The sequence below is a fragment of the Diaphorina citri genome, unplaced genomic scaffold (genome assembly GCF_000475195.1).
Source record: "Diaphorina citri unplaced genomic scaffold, Diaci psyllid genome assembly version 1.1 scaffold652, whole genome shotgun sequence".
In the NCBI taxonomy this organism is placed as follows: Eukaryota; Metazoa; Arthropoda; class Insecta; order Hemiptera; family Psyllidae; genus Diaphorina; species Diaphorina citri.
The window spans coordinates 71,553-88,251 of record NW_007378085.1 but is presented as its reverse complement, the minus strand read 5'-3'; the positions used below and the strand labels follow the sequence as shown (position 1 = coordinate 88,251).

Below are 16,699 nucleotides of genomic sequence, written 5' to 3'. Positions count from 1 at the left end.
CACTGATTTACATAGGCAGGATAAATTTCGTTCACAGATTGGACATTGCTTCTGTAACTTTTATTTCTGGATCTAGACAAGGGATACGCACAGTTCTGTGTAAAAGAACTCAATTGGTTGCCAAATGGTTCATTTTTCGCATCAAATCGATTGAATGTTTTGAAATTGAAAGTACGTATATTGTATCCATTTATATTACTTCGGACAGTTGATTTGACGGGCTCATCACATGTTCTGTATTGCTGATGTGTCCCCACACTTCCAGTTACATACGGATTTAACGCATTTTTGTTCATTATTGGAAACGGTCTCAGGTTGTTTTCTTTCATCTGATATCGATAGAGCGGCTTCGATGTTGGGTTCAAGAAGTTCACTCGACAATTGGTCATGCAATTCATCTCTGTGGTTACAGGGTTACATGGATGACACTGTACAGGAGGGACTGTGCATTGTACTCTATTCAGAGCTACAAGTTGTACAGGATATTGTTTGGCTATCTCGTTAAGCTCGCGTAAGCTCAAAGTGGTCCGGGCCATGCTTTCTAGCAAGCTCATAGGTCTTATCTGTCTCACTGTTTCATTCAAATTTCGAGCGTTGGTTTCAGTCGCTTCTTTCAGTAACTTTTCATGGGTTTCACAATTGTGACCGAGTTTTTTAGAATGACTCACATTTTCCCCACTGCCTTGAACTTCACTTCTTAAAAATGTCGAGTTTTTTGGTTGTGTTCGGTTGGATTTCTTTGTATGAGGGACATCAAGGTTTAGGATGACCGAGTTTGGCGCATTCTTGAGAAATTCATTGAATGTTGTTCTGTTGACTGTTCCCAAATACATTTTGGTATTCTTGATGATGAAATACACCGAGAACAATTCACTAGTATTGTTTACGAATGAGATGTTTTTGTTTCCTAATTCATGTACATGGGTTGGTTTTGCAGGTCCACCATTGGAAGCAGTTAGATTTGAATGCCAGCGCTTAGAAACGTTTTCAAGTACATTCCTCGTTGAGGGGGCTCTTATAAAGTTTGTGTAGGTGTGTAGGTTTGTCGTTAATATTCCTTGCACATTGTCCATTAGTCTCTCGTTGGTTATTTCTTTCATCTTTCTATTTATTGCACTTTTAGTTGCATCGATGGCAACCGAATTGAGACTTGCTTCATCTTCACTTTTAATGGTTGTAAGTATCACATGATCTGCTCTTACAACTTGAACCACTTTTGTGCTTCCTTTGCCATCTTTCCCTTGGAGCTTGTCAGTGTAGTTTTCATTGAGTTTGTGTCCATGGTAAAGTCTTTTCAAAATGTCTGGCAATATTTGACCGGGGGAAAGTCGGGAATTCGATTGGTTTTTGACCTGTACGACACGAGTCGTTTTATTCAGTGAACCTAAATATGCAACGGTATTATTAGCTAAGTAAAATATTGATATGGTTTCAATGGCGCTTATGTTGGTTTTACCTTCATTGCTTGTTTTATTCAAGACATCCAAATTCGAAGGTTTACCGGAAGGTTTGTCAGTTTTGCCATCAGCAGTCAAATCCGATTCACGCTTACCAACAGTTTCGTTAATTTTTTCATAACCAGGTACATTCAGAGATAACCCTTCCTTGTTTCTAATCGTTGTATTTTCAGCGTTCTCATCCTTAAACGATTTCAAGTCAAGCTTCTCTAAGTGGTTTTTGACCTGTACGACATGAGTCGTTTTATTCAGTGAACCTAAATAGGCAACGGTATTATTAGCTAAGTAAAATATTGGTATGGTTTCAATGGCGCTTATGTTGGTTTTACCTTCATTGCTTCTTTTATTCAAGACATCCAAATTCGAAGGTTTACCAGCAGGTTTGTCAGTTTTGCCATCAGCAGTCAAATCCGATTCACGCTTACCAACAGTTTCGTTAATTTTTTTATAACCAGGTACATTCAGAGATAAGCCTTCCTTGTTTCTAATCGTTGAATTTTCAGCGTACTCATCCTTAAATGATTTCAAGTCAAGCTTCTCTAAAAGGATCATGTGTTTTAGGAGTTGTTTGCTGACAAGGATCATGTGTTTTAGAGGTTGTTTGCTGACAAGGATCATGTGTTTTAGGAGTTGTTTGCTGACAAGGATCATGTGTTTTAGAGGTTGTTTTAAATGTGTTCATAGTGAAACACGATGTCAAATGATCCTCCACTTTGGTTGTAGTTTTGTCACACGTATCCTGGTGTTTTATATATTGGCTGGACGTTTGACAAGGCTGGTTGAATTCTTCACATTTCGTTTCCTGAGGTGTGGATGATGTACACTCTTTGTGGTATTGAATACAAGTTTCAGTACTTTGACAAATAGTACATTCTCCGGTTGGATTTGTTTTTGTCGTTATGGTTTCAGTTGTATATTTGGTTGGAATAGGTTTTGTTGTTATGGCTTCAGTTGTATATTTGGTTGGAACGGGTTTTGTTGTTATGGCTTGATTTCAAGTCAAGCTTTTCTACGTCAACCTTGTTTCTAATCGTTGAGTTTCCATCGTTCAAGTCAAGCGTTTCTAAGTCAACCTTGTGTCTAAATGTAGAGTTTCTATGGTTTTTATCCTTAAATGATTTCAAGTCAATTTATGGCTTCACTTGCATATTTGGTTGGAGTAGGTTTCGTTATTGCTTCACTTGTATATTTGGTTGCAATAGGTTTTGTTATTGCTTCCATTGTACATTTGGTTGGAGTAGGTTTCGTTATAGGTTCAGTTGCTTGTTTGGTTGGAGTAAGTTGTGTTGTTATGGCTTCACTTGCATATTTGGTCGCAGTAGGTTTCGTTATTGCTTCACTTGTATATTTGGTTGCAATAGGTTTTGTTATTGCTTCAATTGTACATTTGGTTGGAATAGGTTTCGTTATAGGTTCAGTTGCGTGTTTGGTTGGAGTAAGTTGTGTTGTTATGGTTACACTTGTATATTTGGTTGTAATAGGTTTTGTTATTGTTTCACTTGTATATTTGGTTGCAATAGGTTTTGTTATTGCTTCAATTGTACATTTGGTTGGAATAGGTTTCGTTATAGGTTCAGTTGCGTGTTTGGTTGGAGTAAGTTGTGTTGTTATGGTTACACTTGTATATTTGGTTGTAATAGGTTTTGTTATTGTTTCACTTGTATATTTGGTTGCAATAGGTTTTGTTATTGCTTCAATTGTACATTTGGTTGGAATAGGTTTCGTTATAGGTTCAGTTGCTTGTTTGGTTGGAGTAAGTTGTGTTGTTATGGCTTCACTTGCATATTTGGTCGCAGTAGGTTTCGTTATTGCTTCACTTGTATATTTGGTTGCAATAGGTTTTGTTATTGCTTCAATTGTTGGTTTGGGTTTCCTTATCCTTAGATGATTTCAAGCTAAGCTTTTCTAACAGATCTTGGTTTTCAGGCTCCTTGGTTTGGGTTTCCTTATCCTTAGATGATTTCAAGCTAAGCTTTTCTAACAGATCTTGGTTTTCAGGCTCCTTGGTTTGGGTTTCCTTATCCTTAGATGATTTCAAGCTAAGCTTTTCTAACAGATCTTGGTTTTCAGGCTCCTTGGTTTGGGTTTCCTTATCCTTAGATGATTTCAAGCTAAGCTTTTCTAACAGATCTTGGTTTTCAGGCTCCTTGGTTTGGGTTTCCTTATCCTTAGATGATTTCAAGCTAAGCTTTTCTAACAGATCATCTTGGTTTTCAGGCTCCTTGGTTTGGGGTTTCAGTTTGCCCTCAACTAAAATTGAAGGGAGTGTCATGAGTTGGAGCAAAGCGCCAAATCCAGACGTTGTAACATTCATGTTAGCATGCATGTTTATGTTGCGCAGTAGCTCTTGACTGCTGCGAATCATTGCGTTGATAGCGTCATTGAAACTGTCATTGGTCACGATGGTCTTGCTCGATCCGTTGATGAACACATCTGAAGAAGAAAACGGAAGTTTTACAAATTGACCATTAAAAACTCTGGTGATTACCTACAGAAACCAATGTAATAAAACATCTCCCTTAAGATGAGACACAGACTGTTCTATTGAAATTTTTTCATCTAAAAAAAAAAAAAAAAATCACTCAAAGCCCTTCTTCTTTCGGATAACCATTGAAAATATAAGTGGCTTGTGACAGCAAGTTTAGAAGTCCAAAGCGGAATCCCTTTACGGCTTTACCTTTTTCATGTGTTAGATTCGGATTGACCGCTTCTATTTCGTGTATTTCAATCATCTCTTTGTCGTCACCAATCTTGTAGGGTTTCTCAGTATTCTCAACATTAGCAATGCCTTCAGTAACATTACTGACGTCTTTGTTATTTTTTGCTGTCTTGTTGTCTGTGATGTTATTATTTGCCGCCTTGACGTTTGTGTTATCTTTTGCTGTCTGGATGTCTTTCATAATGTTGTTCATGAGGTCTATGATAACGTTTGCTATCTTGATGTCTTTCACAGTGTTATTCATGACGTCTGTGTTGCTATTGTTTGCTATCTTTATGTCCTTTAGAGATTTGTTCAGGTCTGTGCTGTTATCATTTGCAGTCTTGAGGTACGTATTGTTGTTTAAGTCTCTGTTTTTATTGTTTACTATCTTGATGTCTCTCTCGGTGTTGTTCATAACTAGAGACGAGTTGACATTTTCACCGGCAGTGCTGCTTTTGTTTCCGTATTTGAATTTGATGTGAAATTCGTGCTTCAAAGTGGACGCCTCGTTTTCCAACTGACTGGAAAAAAAACAGTTTTTTTTTTACATAGAGTGTTTAAAACTGCTGAAAAAAAAAAGGTTTAATGTCGAACAACACCGAATCGCACCCAAAATCTTCAAGAGGGAACTGTAACTGCTAAGGTCTTATGGTCCCAAAAGCCAAGAGAGAACGAAGACAGGATAGAAGAAAGCCAGCCGTTCCGAGAACAAACCTTGTCTGTTTAGGATAAAGTTCGTCCCGGGCGAGAAACCAGCGACTTGGCGCTTTTCGGGCAGACGCGCTACCCTCCAAACTAACAAGGCTGACAAAAAAAAACCTACTCCAGCTATAACTTAGATTTCAAGGTGTATCCAAACATAGTCGACCGGCCGTCGATTAATATCGACCGAACCGTTCACACTGCCTCGATAACATAGATTCAGCTCGTCGGTCGACTATGAGTGGACACAGCTTTACTTGGTCCAAAAACTTACACAGTATGTACAGTGGTCAAGTTGCGATACTTGACCGCCTCCTTACTCTTATCTCCTTCCCTATTATACAAGTTAATTTCCACATCATATTTGATTGTCTTTGTGTTATTCTTCTTAAGAACTCGTGGAAATCGCAACAGAGTTTTTCTTATACCCTTTTCTTTAGCGCCATTCTCTTTAGCGCTTTCCGTCCGATTAGCGCCGCTTCTAAATTTGAATAAATGAAACCCCATTTTCTTCGTTTTCAAGGTTGTCAGATTTAAAGAATCCATTGCCAGTGTTGTCGTATCTAACGGAATGGTTGAGAAATGAACCAAATCGGATTTCGTCTCTGGATTTATCGTTGTTCCATCAAGGTTTATGCCATTGTATTTCGTCGTCGATTAGCGCCGCTTCTAAATTTGAATAAATGAAACCCCATTTTCTTCGTTTTCAAGGTTGTCAGATTTAAAGAATCCATTGCCAGTGCTGTCGTTGTATCTAACGGAATGGTTGAGAAATGAACCAAATCGGATTTTGTCTCTGGATTTATCGTTGTTCCATCAAGGTTTATGCCATTGTATTTCGTCGGTGATAGAATGATAGATGTATTCACTTTCAATGCATCTCGATTTAGATCAGAAGACGTATTTGATTTCAATGAATTTAAATTTAACTCAGACGTGTTGAATATTATGGGCGCTAGAAGCATAGGGGGCGGCATAGACAAATTCATGGCAGCAAGGATCATTTCTGATAGAGAGGCGAAGGTTTTCGTTTCTAGACCATTTGCCGGCGTTGTGAGAGAAGAATGTGCTGTCGGCAGATCAATGTCTGGTGCGTTTGCGTAAAATTTTGTTGCCGGCGGATTCATTTCCGGTAGGTTTGCGTAAGATTTTGTTTCCGGCATACTTATTTCTGATAAGTTTTCGTAAGAATTTGTTGCTCCTAGATTACTGTTCGGCATATTTGCGAAAAATTCTGTTGACGGTGGATTGTTGTCCGGTATATTGGCTCGAGATTTCTTAGGTGGATTCATTAGGTTTGAGAAGGATTTCAACATTTGGCATACCCTTTGCGTAGTTCCGTTTGGATTTGGGTTACAGACAGGGTGGATACTTGAGTTGACTACTTGAGTGGTTGGATGAATTTTGCTTCGGAGAATAAATGCCTCCCCGGGCAGGGCGAAGATTCTGTAAAGAGATGGTACTTGTTTAGAAATCACGTCAATGGAAAATTGCTACTGGAGCTGTTACAAATGAGCAGATGTTGGGATTAATACCTAATACCTACTATAATGAATAGTACGCAATAGCAACATTTTCATCAGAAAACATTGTTTCTCAACAATCCAGAAATGTTTGTGCAACAATTATAAACTTTTTTACTCTCCAAACTCATTTCTGAAACATTTTTCGGTAATTATGCAGAAGTCACGTCCGTGGAAAAGAAAAGCTCCTTTTTGTATATAACCTAACCCTATAATAACACTAATCACTGCTCTAATTGTGAAAACTCCTTCTTGCGTTTAACCTAACCCTATAATAACACTGGTCACTGCTTGTTTGTGCCAGTTCCTTTGGTAGCAATATTCCACGGACGTGACTACTGCACAAGTACCCATTTTTCCTGGCTTTTAGTATGTAATAGGGCTTATCTTGAAAAGTTGCTCAATATTAGAAGCATTTGTTTAGCAATAATTGAGCAATTGTTGCAAATTTTTCCGTCGGGTTAACTACCATGTGAAACCAAGATGAAGTCAACATCCCTACACTGTTATTGGGAAGTTAACACATACGCCGACCCTTTTTAAACAGGAAAAGGCTAGGAAGAACGGCGGTGAAACGCTCATCTTTTTACTTTCTTTTTCTTTTTTTTAAAAATTAAAAAAAGAAGATTGGGCAGTCCAAACGGGGATACTTACAGAACACTAACCGCAGTTAAAAGTGTCGCATATTTTAATAAAAAAGAAATAATAAACATACTCCATGGAGCGGTAAAATCATTGGCAAAAGACTGTGGAGAAACGAAAATGCTCTTTAAAAGTCACATATTTAAAAACTTGTTAAATAATAGAATTATCAAAAGGCCCTTGAAATCAAAGTCACATAAATTAAAAACTAGTTAAATAATAAAGAGATATTATTTAAAAAATGGTTAAATAATACAGATATATTGTTAAAAACAATTCACTGAGGAAAAGTAAAATTGAGAAACACAGGGGATGGATGAGTTTTTCGTGGGAAAAGCTGGCTGAAATGTGTTCGGCAGTCAGCAGAAACTTGTGCAGGGTTGAGGTTTTACACAGGGCCAGGCTTCGCTTTGAAGAAAGAAACGGCCATAAAGAGTTATAAACCAAAGTCTAATCTTTAGGTTATACTGTGGGGCTAAGAGACAACCTTGTTTCTAATCGTTGAGTTTCCATCGTTCTCATCCTTAAATGATTTCAAGTCAAGCTTTTCTACGTCAACCTTGTTTCTAATTGTCGAATTACCAGTGTTCTCATCCTTAAATGATTTCAAGTCAAGCTTCTCTAAGACTTCCTTGTTTCTAATCGTTGAGTTTCCATCGTTCTCATCCTTAAATGATTTCAAGTCAAGCTTTTCTACGTCAACCTTGTTTCTAATCGTTGAGTTTCCATCGTTCAAGTCCTTAAATGATGATGTAAAAGTACCCAAAAAGTGCATTGGCGCACTCAAAAACATCCAAAACGGTCCCTAAATCCCCTAAAATGTACGTTCAAGTCAAGCGTTTCTAAGTCAACCTTGTTTCTAAATGTAGAGTTTCTATGGTTTTTATCCTTAAATGATTTCAAGTCAACCTTGTTTCTAATCGTTGAATTTCCAGTGTTCTCATCCATAAATGATTTCAAGAACTTTTCGAACAGTTCATCTTGGCTAGACTTTTCAGGCTCCTTGGTTTGGGTTTCCTTATCCTTAGATGATTTCAAGCCAAGCTTTTCTAACAGATCATCTTGGTTTTCAGGCTTTTTGGTTTGGGTTTCCTTATCCTTAGATGTTTTCAAGCCAAGCTTTTCTAACAGATCATCTTGGTTTTCAGGCTCCTTGGTTTGGGTTTCCTTATCCTTAGATGATTTCAAGCTAAGCTTTTCTAACAGATCATCTGACTTTTCAGGCTCCTTGGTTTGGGTTTCCTTATCCTTAGATGATTTCAAGCCAAGCTTTTCTAACAGATCATCTTGGATTTCAGGCTCTTTGGTTTGGGTTTCCTTATCCTCAGATGATTCCAAACCAAGCTTTTCTAACAGATCATCTTGGTTTTCAGACTTTTTGGTTTGGGTTTCCTTATCCTTAGATGATTTCAAGCCAAGCTTTTCTAACAGATCATCTTGGTTTTCAGGCTTTTTGGTTTGGGTTTCCCTATCCTTAAATGTTTTCAAGCCAAGCTTTTCTAACAGATCATCTTGGTTTTCAGGCTCCTTGGTTTGGGTTTCCTTATCCTTAGATGATTTCAAACCAAGCTTTTCTAACAGATCATCTTGGTTTTCAGGCTTTTTGGTTTGGGTTTCCTTATCCTTAAATGTTTTCAAGCCAAGCTTTTCTAACAGATCATCTTGGATTTCAGGCTCTTTGGTTTGGGTTTCCTTATCCTCAGATGATTCCAAACCAAGCTTTTCTAACAGATCATCTTGGTTTTCAGGCTTTTTGGTTTGGGTTTCCCTATCCTTAAATGTTTTCAAGCCAAGCTTTTCTAACAGATCATCTTGGATTTCAGGCTCTTTGGTTTGGGTTTCCTTATCCTCAGATGATTCCAAACCAAGCTTTTCTAACAGATCATCTTGGTTTTCAGGCTTTTTGGTTTGGGTTTCCCTATCCTTAAATGTTTTCAAGCCAAGCTTTTCTAACAGATCATCTTGGATTTCAGGCTCTTTGGTTTGGGTTTCCTTATCCTCAGATGATTCCAAACCAAGCTTTTCTAACAGATCATCTTGGTTTTCAGGCTTTTTGGTTTGGGTTTCCCTATCCTTAAATGTTTTCAAGCCAAGCTTTTCTAACAGATCATCTTGGATTTCAGGCTCTTTGGTTTGGGTTTCCTTATCCTCAGATGATTCCAAACCAAGCTTTTCTAACAGATCATCTTGGTTTTCAGGCTTTTTGGTTTGGGTTTCCCTATCCTTAAATGTTTTCAAGCCAAGCTTTTCTAACAGATCATCTTGGATTTCAGGCTCTTTGGTTTGGGTTTCCTTATCCTCAGATGATTCCAAACCAAGCTTTTCTAACAGATCATCTTGGTTTTCAGGCTTTTTGGTTTGGGTTTCCCTATCCTTAAATGTTTTCAAGCCAAGCTTTTCTAACAGATCATCTTGGATTTCAGGCTCTTTGGTTTGGGTTTCCTTATCCTCAGATGATTCCAAACCAAGCTTTTCTAACAGATCATCTTGGTTTTCAGGCTTTTTGGTTTGGGTTTCCCTATCCTTAAATGTTTTCAAGCCAAGCTTTTCTAACAGATCATCTTGGATTTCAGGCTCTTTGGTTTGGGTTTCCTTATCCTCAGATGATTCCAAACCAAGCTTTTCTAACAGATCATCTTGGTTTTCAGGCTTTTTGGTTTGGGTTTCCCTATCCTTAAATGTTTTCAAGCCAAGCTTTTCTAACAGATCATCTTGGATTTCAGGCTCTTTGGTTTGGGTTTCCTTATCCTCAGATGATTCCAAACCAAGCTTTTCTAACAGATCATCTTGGTTTTCAGGCTTTTTGGTTTGGGTTTCCCTATCCTTAAATGTTTTCAAGCCAAGCTTTTCTAACAGATCATCTTGGATTTCAGGCTCTTTGGTTTGGGTTTCCTTATCCTCAGATGATTCCAAACCAAGCTTTTCTAACAGATCATCTTGGTTTTCAGGCTTTTTGGTTTGGGTTTCCCTATCCTTAAATGTTTTCAAGCCAAGCTTTTCTAACAGATCATCTTGGATTTCAGGCTCTTTGGTTTGGGTTTCCTTATCCTCAGATGATTCCAAACCAAGCTTTTCTAACAGATCATCTTGGTTTTCAGGCTTTTTGGTTTGGGTTTCCCTATCCTTAAATGTTTTCAAGCCAAGCTTTTCTAACAGATCATCTTGGATTTCAGGCTCTTTGGTTTGGGTTTCCTTATCCTCAGATGATTCCAAACCAAGCTTTTCTAACAGATCATCTTGGTTTTCAGGCTTTTTGGTTTGGGTTTCCCTATCCTTAAATGTTTTCAAGCCAAGCTTTTCTAACAGATCATCTTGGATTTCAGGCTCTTTGGTTTGGGTTTCCTTATCCTCAGATGATTCCAAACCAAGCTTTTCTAACAGATCATCTTGGTTTTCAGGCTTTTTGGTTTGGGTTTCCCTATCCTTAAATGTTTTCAAGCCAAGCTTTTCTAACAGATCATCTTGGATTTCAGGCTCTTTGGTTTGGGTTTCCTTATCCTCAGATGATTCCAAACCAAGCTTTTCTAACAGATCATCTTGGTTTTCAGGCTTTTTGGTTTGGGTTTCCCTATCCTTAAATGTTTTCAAGCCAAGCTTTTCTAACAGATCATCTTGGATTTCAGGCTCTTTGGTTTGGGTTTCCTTATCCTCAGATGATTCCAAACCAAGCTTTTCTAACAGATCATCTTGGTTTTCAGGCTTTTTGGTTTGGGTTTCCCTATCCTTAAATGTTTTCAAGCCAAGCTTTTCTAACAGATCATCTTGGATTTCAGGCTCTTTGGTTTGGGTTTCCTTATCCTCAGATGATTCCAAACCAAGCTTTTCTAACAGATCATCTTGGTTTTCAGGCTTTTTGGTTTGGGTTTCCCTATCCTTAAATGTTTTCAAGCCAAGCTTTTCTAACAGATCATCTTGGATTTCAGGCTCTTTGGTTTGGGTTTCCTTATCCTCAGATGATTCCAAACCAAGCTTTTCTAACAGATCATCTTGGTTTTCAGGCTTTTTGGTTTGGGTTTCCCTATCCTTAAATGTTTTCAAGCCAAGCTTTTCTAACAGATCATCTTGGATTTCAGGCTCTTTGGTTTGGGTTTCCTTATCCTCAGATGATTCCAAACCAAGCTTTTCTAACAGATCATCTTGGTTTTCAGGCTTTTTGGTTTGGGTTTCCCTATCCTTAAATGTTTTCAAGCCAAGCTTTTCTAACAGATCATCTTGGATTTCAGGCTCTTTGGTTTGGGTTTCCTTATCCTCAGATGATTCCAAAAAAAAACTTTCAATATTTCTCCCTTTACTACATTTAATCGCTACTCGATTAAAGTAGCTACTCAATTGTCCTCACGAGGCTAAGTGCTCCCAACTCCAAACACAGAGAGGTAAAGCTATTTTTCAGTCCTATTCTGGCAGGATAAACAAGGTATATTCTATTCTATTTAGAATTTGATGGCAGCTGACTTATCTCTCAGATCAATCAAATCAAATCATCAACCACTGTCGTAAAGCAGAGAGCTTTTTCACAACTTTGTGGGTATCACAGTATTACAAGTCTTTCATTTACTCAATATTTATCATCACTCGTTGCGTCTGACTTGTAATGCCGCCACTGGTGGCTACTCGATTAAAGTAGCTACTCAATTGAGCTCACGAGGCTGAGTGCACCCCGAACTCCAAGCACAGAGCCGAAAAAAATCTCGGCCCCGCCGGGAATCGAACCCGGGCCTCCTGCGTGCAAGCCTGGTGTGATACCCACTCGGCCACGGACGTTGTCACTTACCTCTAATATTAGAGTCTTCAGTACGCTCAGCCATATGTCAGGGGATTTATTGAGTCGAGGTTCCTGAAGGACATGGGACTGAATGGCGGAGAACTGTTCTGGCCGACCATCCTTATGCAACATCTTCATCTGAAATTGAAACTCGAGATCGTGACGAATGCGATCGATCCACACGTCTGTTTGGGGGACAGGGGAAGCGAAAGGGTTAAATTGATTGAAACTCGAGATCGTGACGAATGCGATCGATCCACACGTCTGTTTGGGGGACAGGGGAAGCGAAAGGGTTAAATTGATTTTTTTTTTCTTTCCATTACCTTTACGTATAGTAAACCTATACAAGGTAATGAGAAAGTATTGCAATCGGTTCAAATTTCCAAAATCGGAATTGGTGGAAATATCCATTTTAGGGTCCCCTGAGTGCAAAAAAGTGATTTATTTTTTCCAAAGGTTTGACAGAGGGGACTGTAACTGCTGTGGTGTTATCTTCCCGAAATCGAAGAGATAAAGAAGACAGGATAGGAGAAAGCCAGCCGTTCCGAGAACGAAAATTATCCGTCCAGGATAAAATCCGTCCCGGGTATGAATCGAACCGCGACCTAGCGCTTACAAGGCAGACGCGCTACCAATCAAGCTAACTAGGCTGGCTGTCAAGGGTTTTTTTTTGACGTCACCCATTTAATTTATACAGGCCAGTAGATCTCAAACTCTGCACGACACGATTTTTTTTCCACACAACTGGGAACTCTTACCCAAGTGATGTACTGGTTCACACCGAGCTTGTCCTTTTCATGCGCCTTGTTAGCGGTGTCCAGGTAGTACATCTTGAGTTGATTGGCCTCCTCTTGACCGCCAGTTTGGTCCAGAGTAGCCTCTAGGAAGTCCAGTGCGAGGGACCACATGAGCTCCGAACTGCACGGCCCCTTCAAAATGGTGCGAAACGCCTCGTAACATTTCCTGCGAATCAATCAAACAAATATAGTGCGATATGCTTCGTAACATTTCCTGAGGAATGAACAATTCTTTGTGGTAAAGCAGAGGAGTTTTTTCTACAATTTTTGTGGACCACAGCATTACTAAGAGCCTCCTTTACTATTCTCATTCATCATCAATCTTTTTACACTGGTAATGTCGCCACTGGTCGCTAGTCAGTTAAAGTAGCTACTCAATTGACCTTACAAGGCTGAGTGCACACAAAACTTCAAGCACAGTGCCGAAAAAAAAACTGACGGGAATCGAACCCGGGACCTCCGGAGTGCAAGCCTAGTGGTTCAAATTTACTTTAACTCTTTCTTTTTATTATTATTTGTTCTAAGCTTAGTTCTTACTGTATCTCGTTCATCGGATAAGGTGTGGTCTTGGGCGCGCTATCCAGTTTGTTGATCAGGTGATTTGTTCATAGTTGTGTAGAACGATTGATAATTGATCAGTTAAACTGTGCCAAACTGCACCAGACAGTAGATTTGAGTGTGCTCTATACCAGTGTTTCTTAATTAGTTTGGCCCGCGGAACCCTTTTCAAAAGGTGAACATCTTTGCGGAACCCTGAACTTTCAAGATTGCACCCCCCACCCCCCTTATTATAAAAATACAACAAGTTTTTTTACAACATATTATTTTAATTTATTACTATGGGAAGAGTGGTATTTCTGCATGCTTTTTTGCATGCAGAAATACCGTTTGAAACTGCATTTTATCTAGTGCAGCGTGCAAGACGGGCGCAGTGACCACTACAACATGGAAGCTGAGTTTTTCTCACCTTATTATATCCGTCTGAAACTCGCGAGTGAATGGTTATTTCTTCATCATTTCTATCATGCTCTTGTACAGGGGAGCATTGTTCTTACCTTATTATGTCCGTCTGAAACTCGCGAGTGAATGGTTATTTCTTCATCATTTCTATCATGCTCTTGTACAGGGGAGCATTGTTCTTACCTTATTATGTCCGTCTGAAACTCGCGAGTGAATGGTTATTTCTTCATCATTTCTATCATGCTCTTGTACAGGGGAGCATTGTTCTTACCTTATTATGTCCGTCTGAAACTCGCGAGTGAATGGTTATTTCTTCATCATTTCTATCATGCTCTTGTACAGGGGAGCATTGTTCTTACCTTATTATGTCCGTCTGAAACTCGCGAGTGAAGGGATATTTCTTCATCATTTCTACCATGCTCTTGTACAGGGGCGCGGTCTTTGAGTTCATGCCGAGCGTGGCACGAGCATCCTCATACACCAGCTTACAGTTGACACCTCGGATCAGATCGTCCTTGAGATTATCCTTGTCTGTGCATAGAATAGAAAGGACAAAGTGGTAAATACATTGCATGAAGCAATTAGAGGAGCGCTTACATCTCCTTTGTTTTTCTTTGGATAATGGGAATTAGGACAATTAATTTGACCTTATTTGGCATCCTTAGCATAAAACATAAGATCTCCATTTATGTATTTTCAATGTAAAAAAAAGAAGAAGAAGAAGAAGAAGAAGAAGAAGAAGAAAAAGAAAAAAAGATTGGAGCCAAAAAGAGCAAAGGGGATGGAAGAAAACTTGAAAAATGACAGTGTTCTTCTACTTGCTTGGCCCATTTTATCAAACATCTCGATACACATAGAGTATGTCCCAGAAGTAACCCTTTATCTTTTTAACAGCTAGGAATTTCCGAATTTCGACTGATCTCTGGATTAGAAAAACAAAGTTGTATATGACACCTTACTTACCTGCTGCGTCCTCAGAGGCATATTTCTGTTTCAACATGGTGGTGAACTCCAGCTCATTCTTCAACAACTCCAAGTACAGATCATGACTATCTCGATGACTATGCAGACCCTGTATACAATACAATAGAATAAATTATATCTCCCTCACCTTTTCCCTGATCAGCGGTAACTGTTGGGGTCAGCCCTTCTTGTACGCAAGTGATGCACAGTTCTATTTGGAATAAATTAATAGAACAAACAAGATAGAATGAAATGTACAGGGTACCGTCTTCAGCTTTCTCCTATAAATGTTTTCCTGCTCTCTTTACTTTCGGAACCATAAGACCTTATAATTATTAGCAGATACAGTTATACAGTTCACTCTATGTTTAGTATAGGCGCTAACACTCCACCTAGTGTTTAATCCTTTTTCCTGCTCTCTTTACTTTCGGAACCATAAGACCTTATAATTATTAGCAGATACAGTTATACAGTTCACTCTATGTTTAGTATAGGTGCTAACACTCCATCTAGTGTTTAATCCCCATATTTTCCTTTAAAACACAGGGAAATGGGCTTCAGAAGAGGAAAAATTGTCTCAGATTCCGAAAGGAAGACTTATCTTACCTGGAGGAGATATGTGCGAGCCAACTCATAGCTGTGCTTCCTCATGAGAGTCCACTCGGCTGCAAAAGCAAATGCTATCGGCTTGTCACTATGGATCTTGATCAGCTTCTCCACTAGGTCAAAGGAAGCTTTGTGCATTTTCTGAACGGAAACAGAGCATGGAAAAACTTAATTATATTTTCAATTTACTTCATACACAAAAAGCCCAGAGGGCACATATGGTCTGGTGGGGTTAAATGGGTACAATGTCACTTTTTTTGCTCTGTAGCCTATTATCCTAATGGCACCAAATTGTCATCAGCTGTTCATGGTGTTTGTACAAATGATATCCCATCCTCAAAATCTCTGAGATCTTTGACAGCAAAAATAAAACAATACTCCTGATCATGTCATGTGAGCTCATGTGATGTGATAGTAATGTGGCTGTCCTAAATGAGATTACCTACAGTATTATGAAAAAACTTTGAACTACCTAGGTACATCTTTCTGAATCCCCATGTGCTCATGTGACATGATGTGATGGTAGTGTATTCTACTTCTACCTTTATAGGTATTTCAATTTTTTTCATTCCATTCTGTTGAGGTTATTATGATGGGCAAATTATGTATAAGTGCTATTACGACTGCCCTATGACCCACCATTTTCCGACAAAAATCGACACCGGGGTGATGGTCTCTAGCCATGTTTAATTGGCTCGTCCTGAACCACAGTCAACCATCGTGAGGACTTGTGCTTATTCTTTAAAGCAGAGAGAACCCTTTGAAACTGCCAGCTAGCTAGGCTGGCTAGGGTCAGCTGTTCTCCTCCCTGTTTATAGTCCCACAGCTAGACGCTAGTCTACTCTCGGTTTAACGTCCCCTAGCTAGACAAAATTCTTTGTGGTACAGCAAGGAGTTTTTTCACAACTTTTGTGGGTACCACAGCATTACTAAGTGCCAGGTACTATTAATTCTCCTTTTAAATCACTACATGAGTTATACAACGAAACCAGACCAAATCAATAAGCCGCCCAAGACAGTGATTTGGTCGGGAATTAGGACAATTAATTTGACCTTATTTGGCATCCTTAGCATAAAACATAAGATCTCCATTTATGTATTTTCAATGTAAAAAAAAAGAAGAAGAAGAAGAAAAAAAAGAAAAAAGATTGGAGCCAAAAAGAGCAAAGGGGATGGAAGAAAACTTGAAAAATAACAGTGCTCCGCTGTGGTGTTATCTTCCCGAAATCGAAGAGATAAAGAAGACAGGATAGGAGAAAGCCAGCCGTTCCGAGAACGAAAATTATCCGTCCCGGGTATGAATTGAACCGCGACCTAGCGCTTACAAGGCAGACGCGCTACCAATCAAGCTAACTAGGCTGGCTGTCAAGGGGTTTTTTTTGACGTCACCCATTTAATTTATACAGGCCAGTAGATCTCAAACTCTGGAGTAACTGAAAACTCTCTGTAGTAAGATCGGTCAACTCTCGGATAAAGTAATCTGATTGGTTGTTTTTTTTTATTTTTTTTTTTTTTATTTTAATTCAGGAATTTAGATTGCTTAAGGTTAAGGGTTTAAACTCGGTTTGTGGAAATCCAGTTCGCTT

At 38.9% G+C, this 16,699-nt stretch overlaps 3 protein-coding genes across 3 annotated transcripts; all 3 read right to left on the bottom strand.

The window, feature by feature from the left end:
• Positions 1-3,309: 3,309 nt before the first annotated feature.
• Positions 3,310-5,508, bottom strand: LOC113468132 (uncharacterized protein PFB0145c-like). The gene is made up of 3 exons (XM_026824804.1): positions 5,135-5,508; positions 4,135-4,679; positions 3,310-3,890 (listed from the first exon to the last, which is right to left on the bottom strand). Exons 1-3 carry the CDS (start codon positions 5,404-5,406, stop codon positions 3,310-3,312), a joined length of 1,398 nt encoding a protein of 465 aa, XP_026680605.1. The 5' UTR covers positions 5,407-5,508.
• A 1,992-nt stretch (positions 5,509-7,500) lies between these two features.
• LOC103510866 (uncharacterized protein DDB_G0283697-like) lies at positions 7,501-13,182 on the bottom strand. The gene is made up of 5 exons (XM_008475566.1): positions 13,122-13,182; positions 12,546-12,750; positions 11,797-11,925; positions 7,935-11,267; positions 7,501-7,764 (listed from the first exon to the last, which is right to left on the bottom strand). The coding sequence occupies exons 1-5, from the start codon at positions 13,133-13,135 to the stop codon at positions 7,501-7,503; spliced, it is 3,945 nt and encodes a 1,314-aa protein (XP_008473788.1). The 5' UTR covers positions 13,136-13,182.
• A 717-nt stretch (positions 13,183-13,899) lies between these two features.
• Positions 13,900-15,797, bottom strand: LOC103510865 (U3 small nucleolar RNA-associated protein 6 homolog). Its single transcript, XM_008475565.1, has 4 exons — positions 15,753-15,797; positions 15,114-15,254; positions 14,508-14,616; positions 13,900-14,075 (listed from the first exon to the last, which is right to left on the bottom strand). The coding sequence occupies exons 1-4, from the start codon at positions 15,795-15,797 to the stop codon at positions 13,900-13,902; spliced, it is 471 nt and encodes a 156-aa protein (XP_008473787.1).
• Positions 15,798-16,699: the final 902 nt, after the last annotated feature.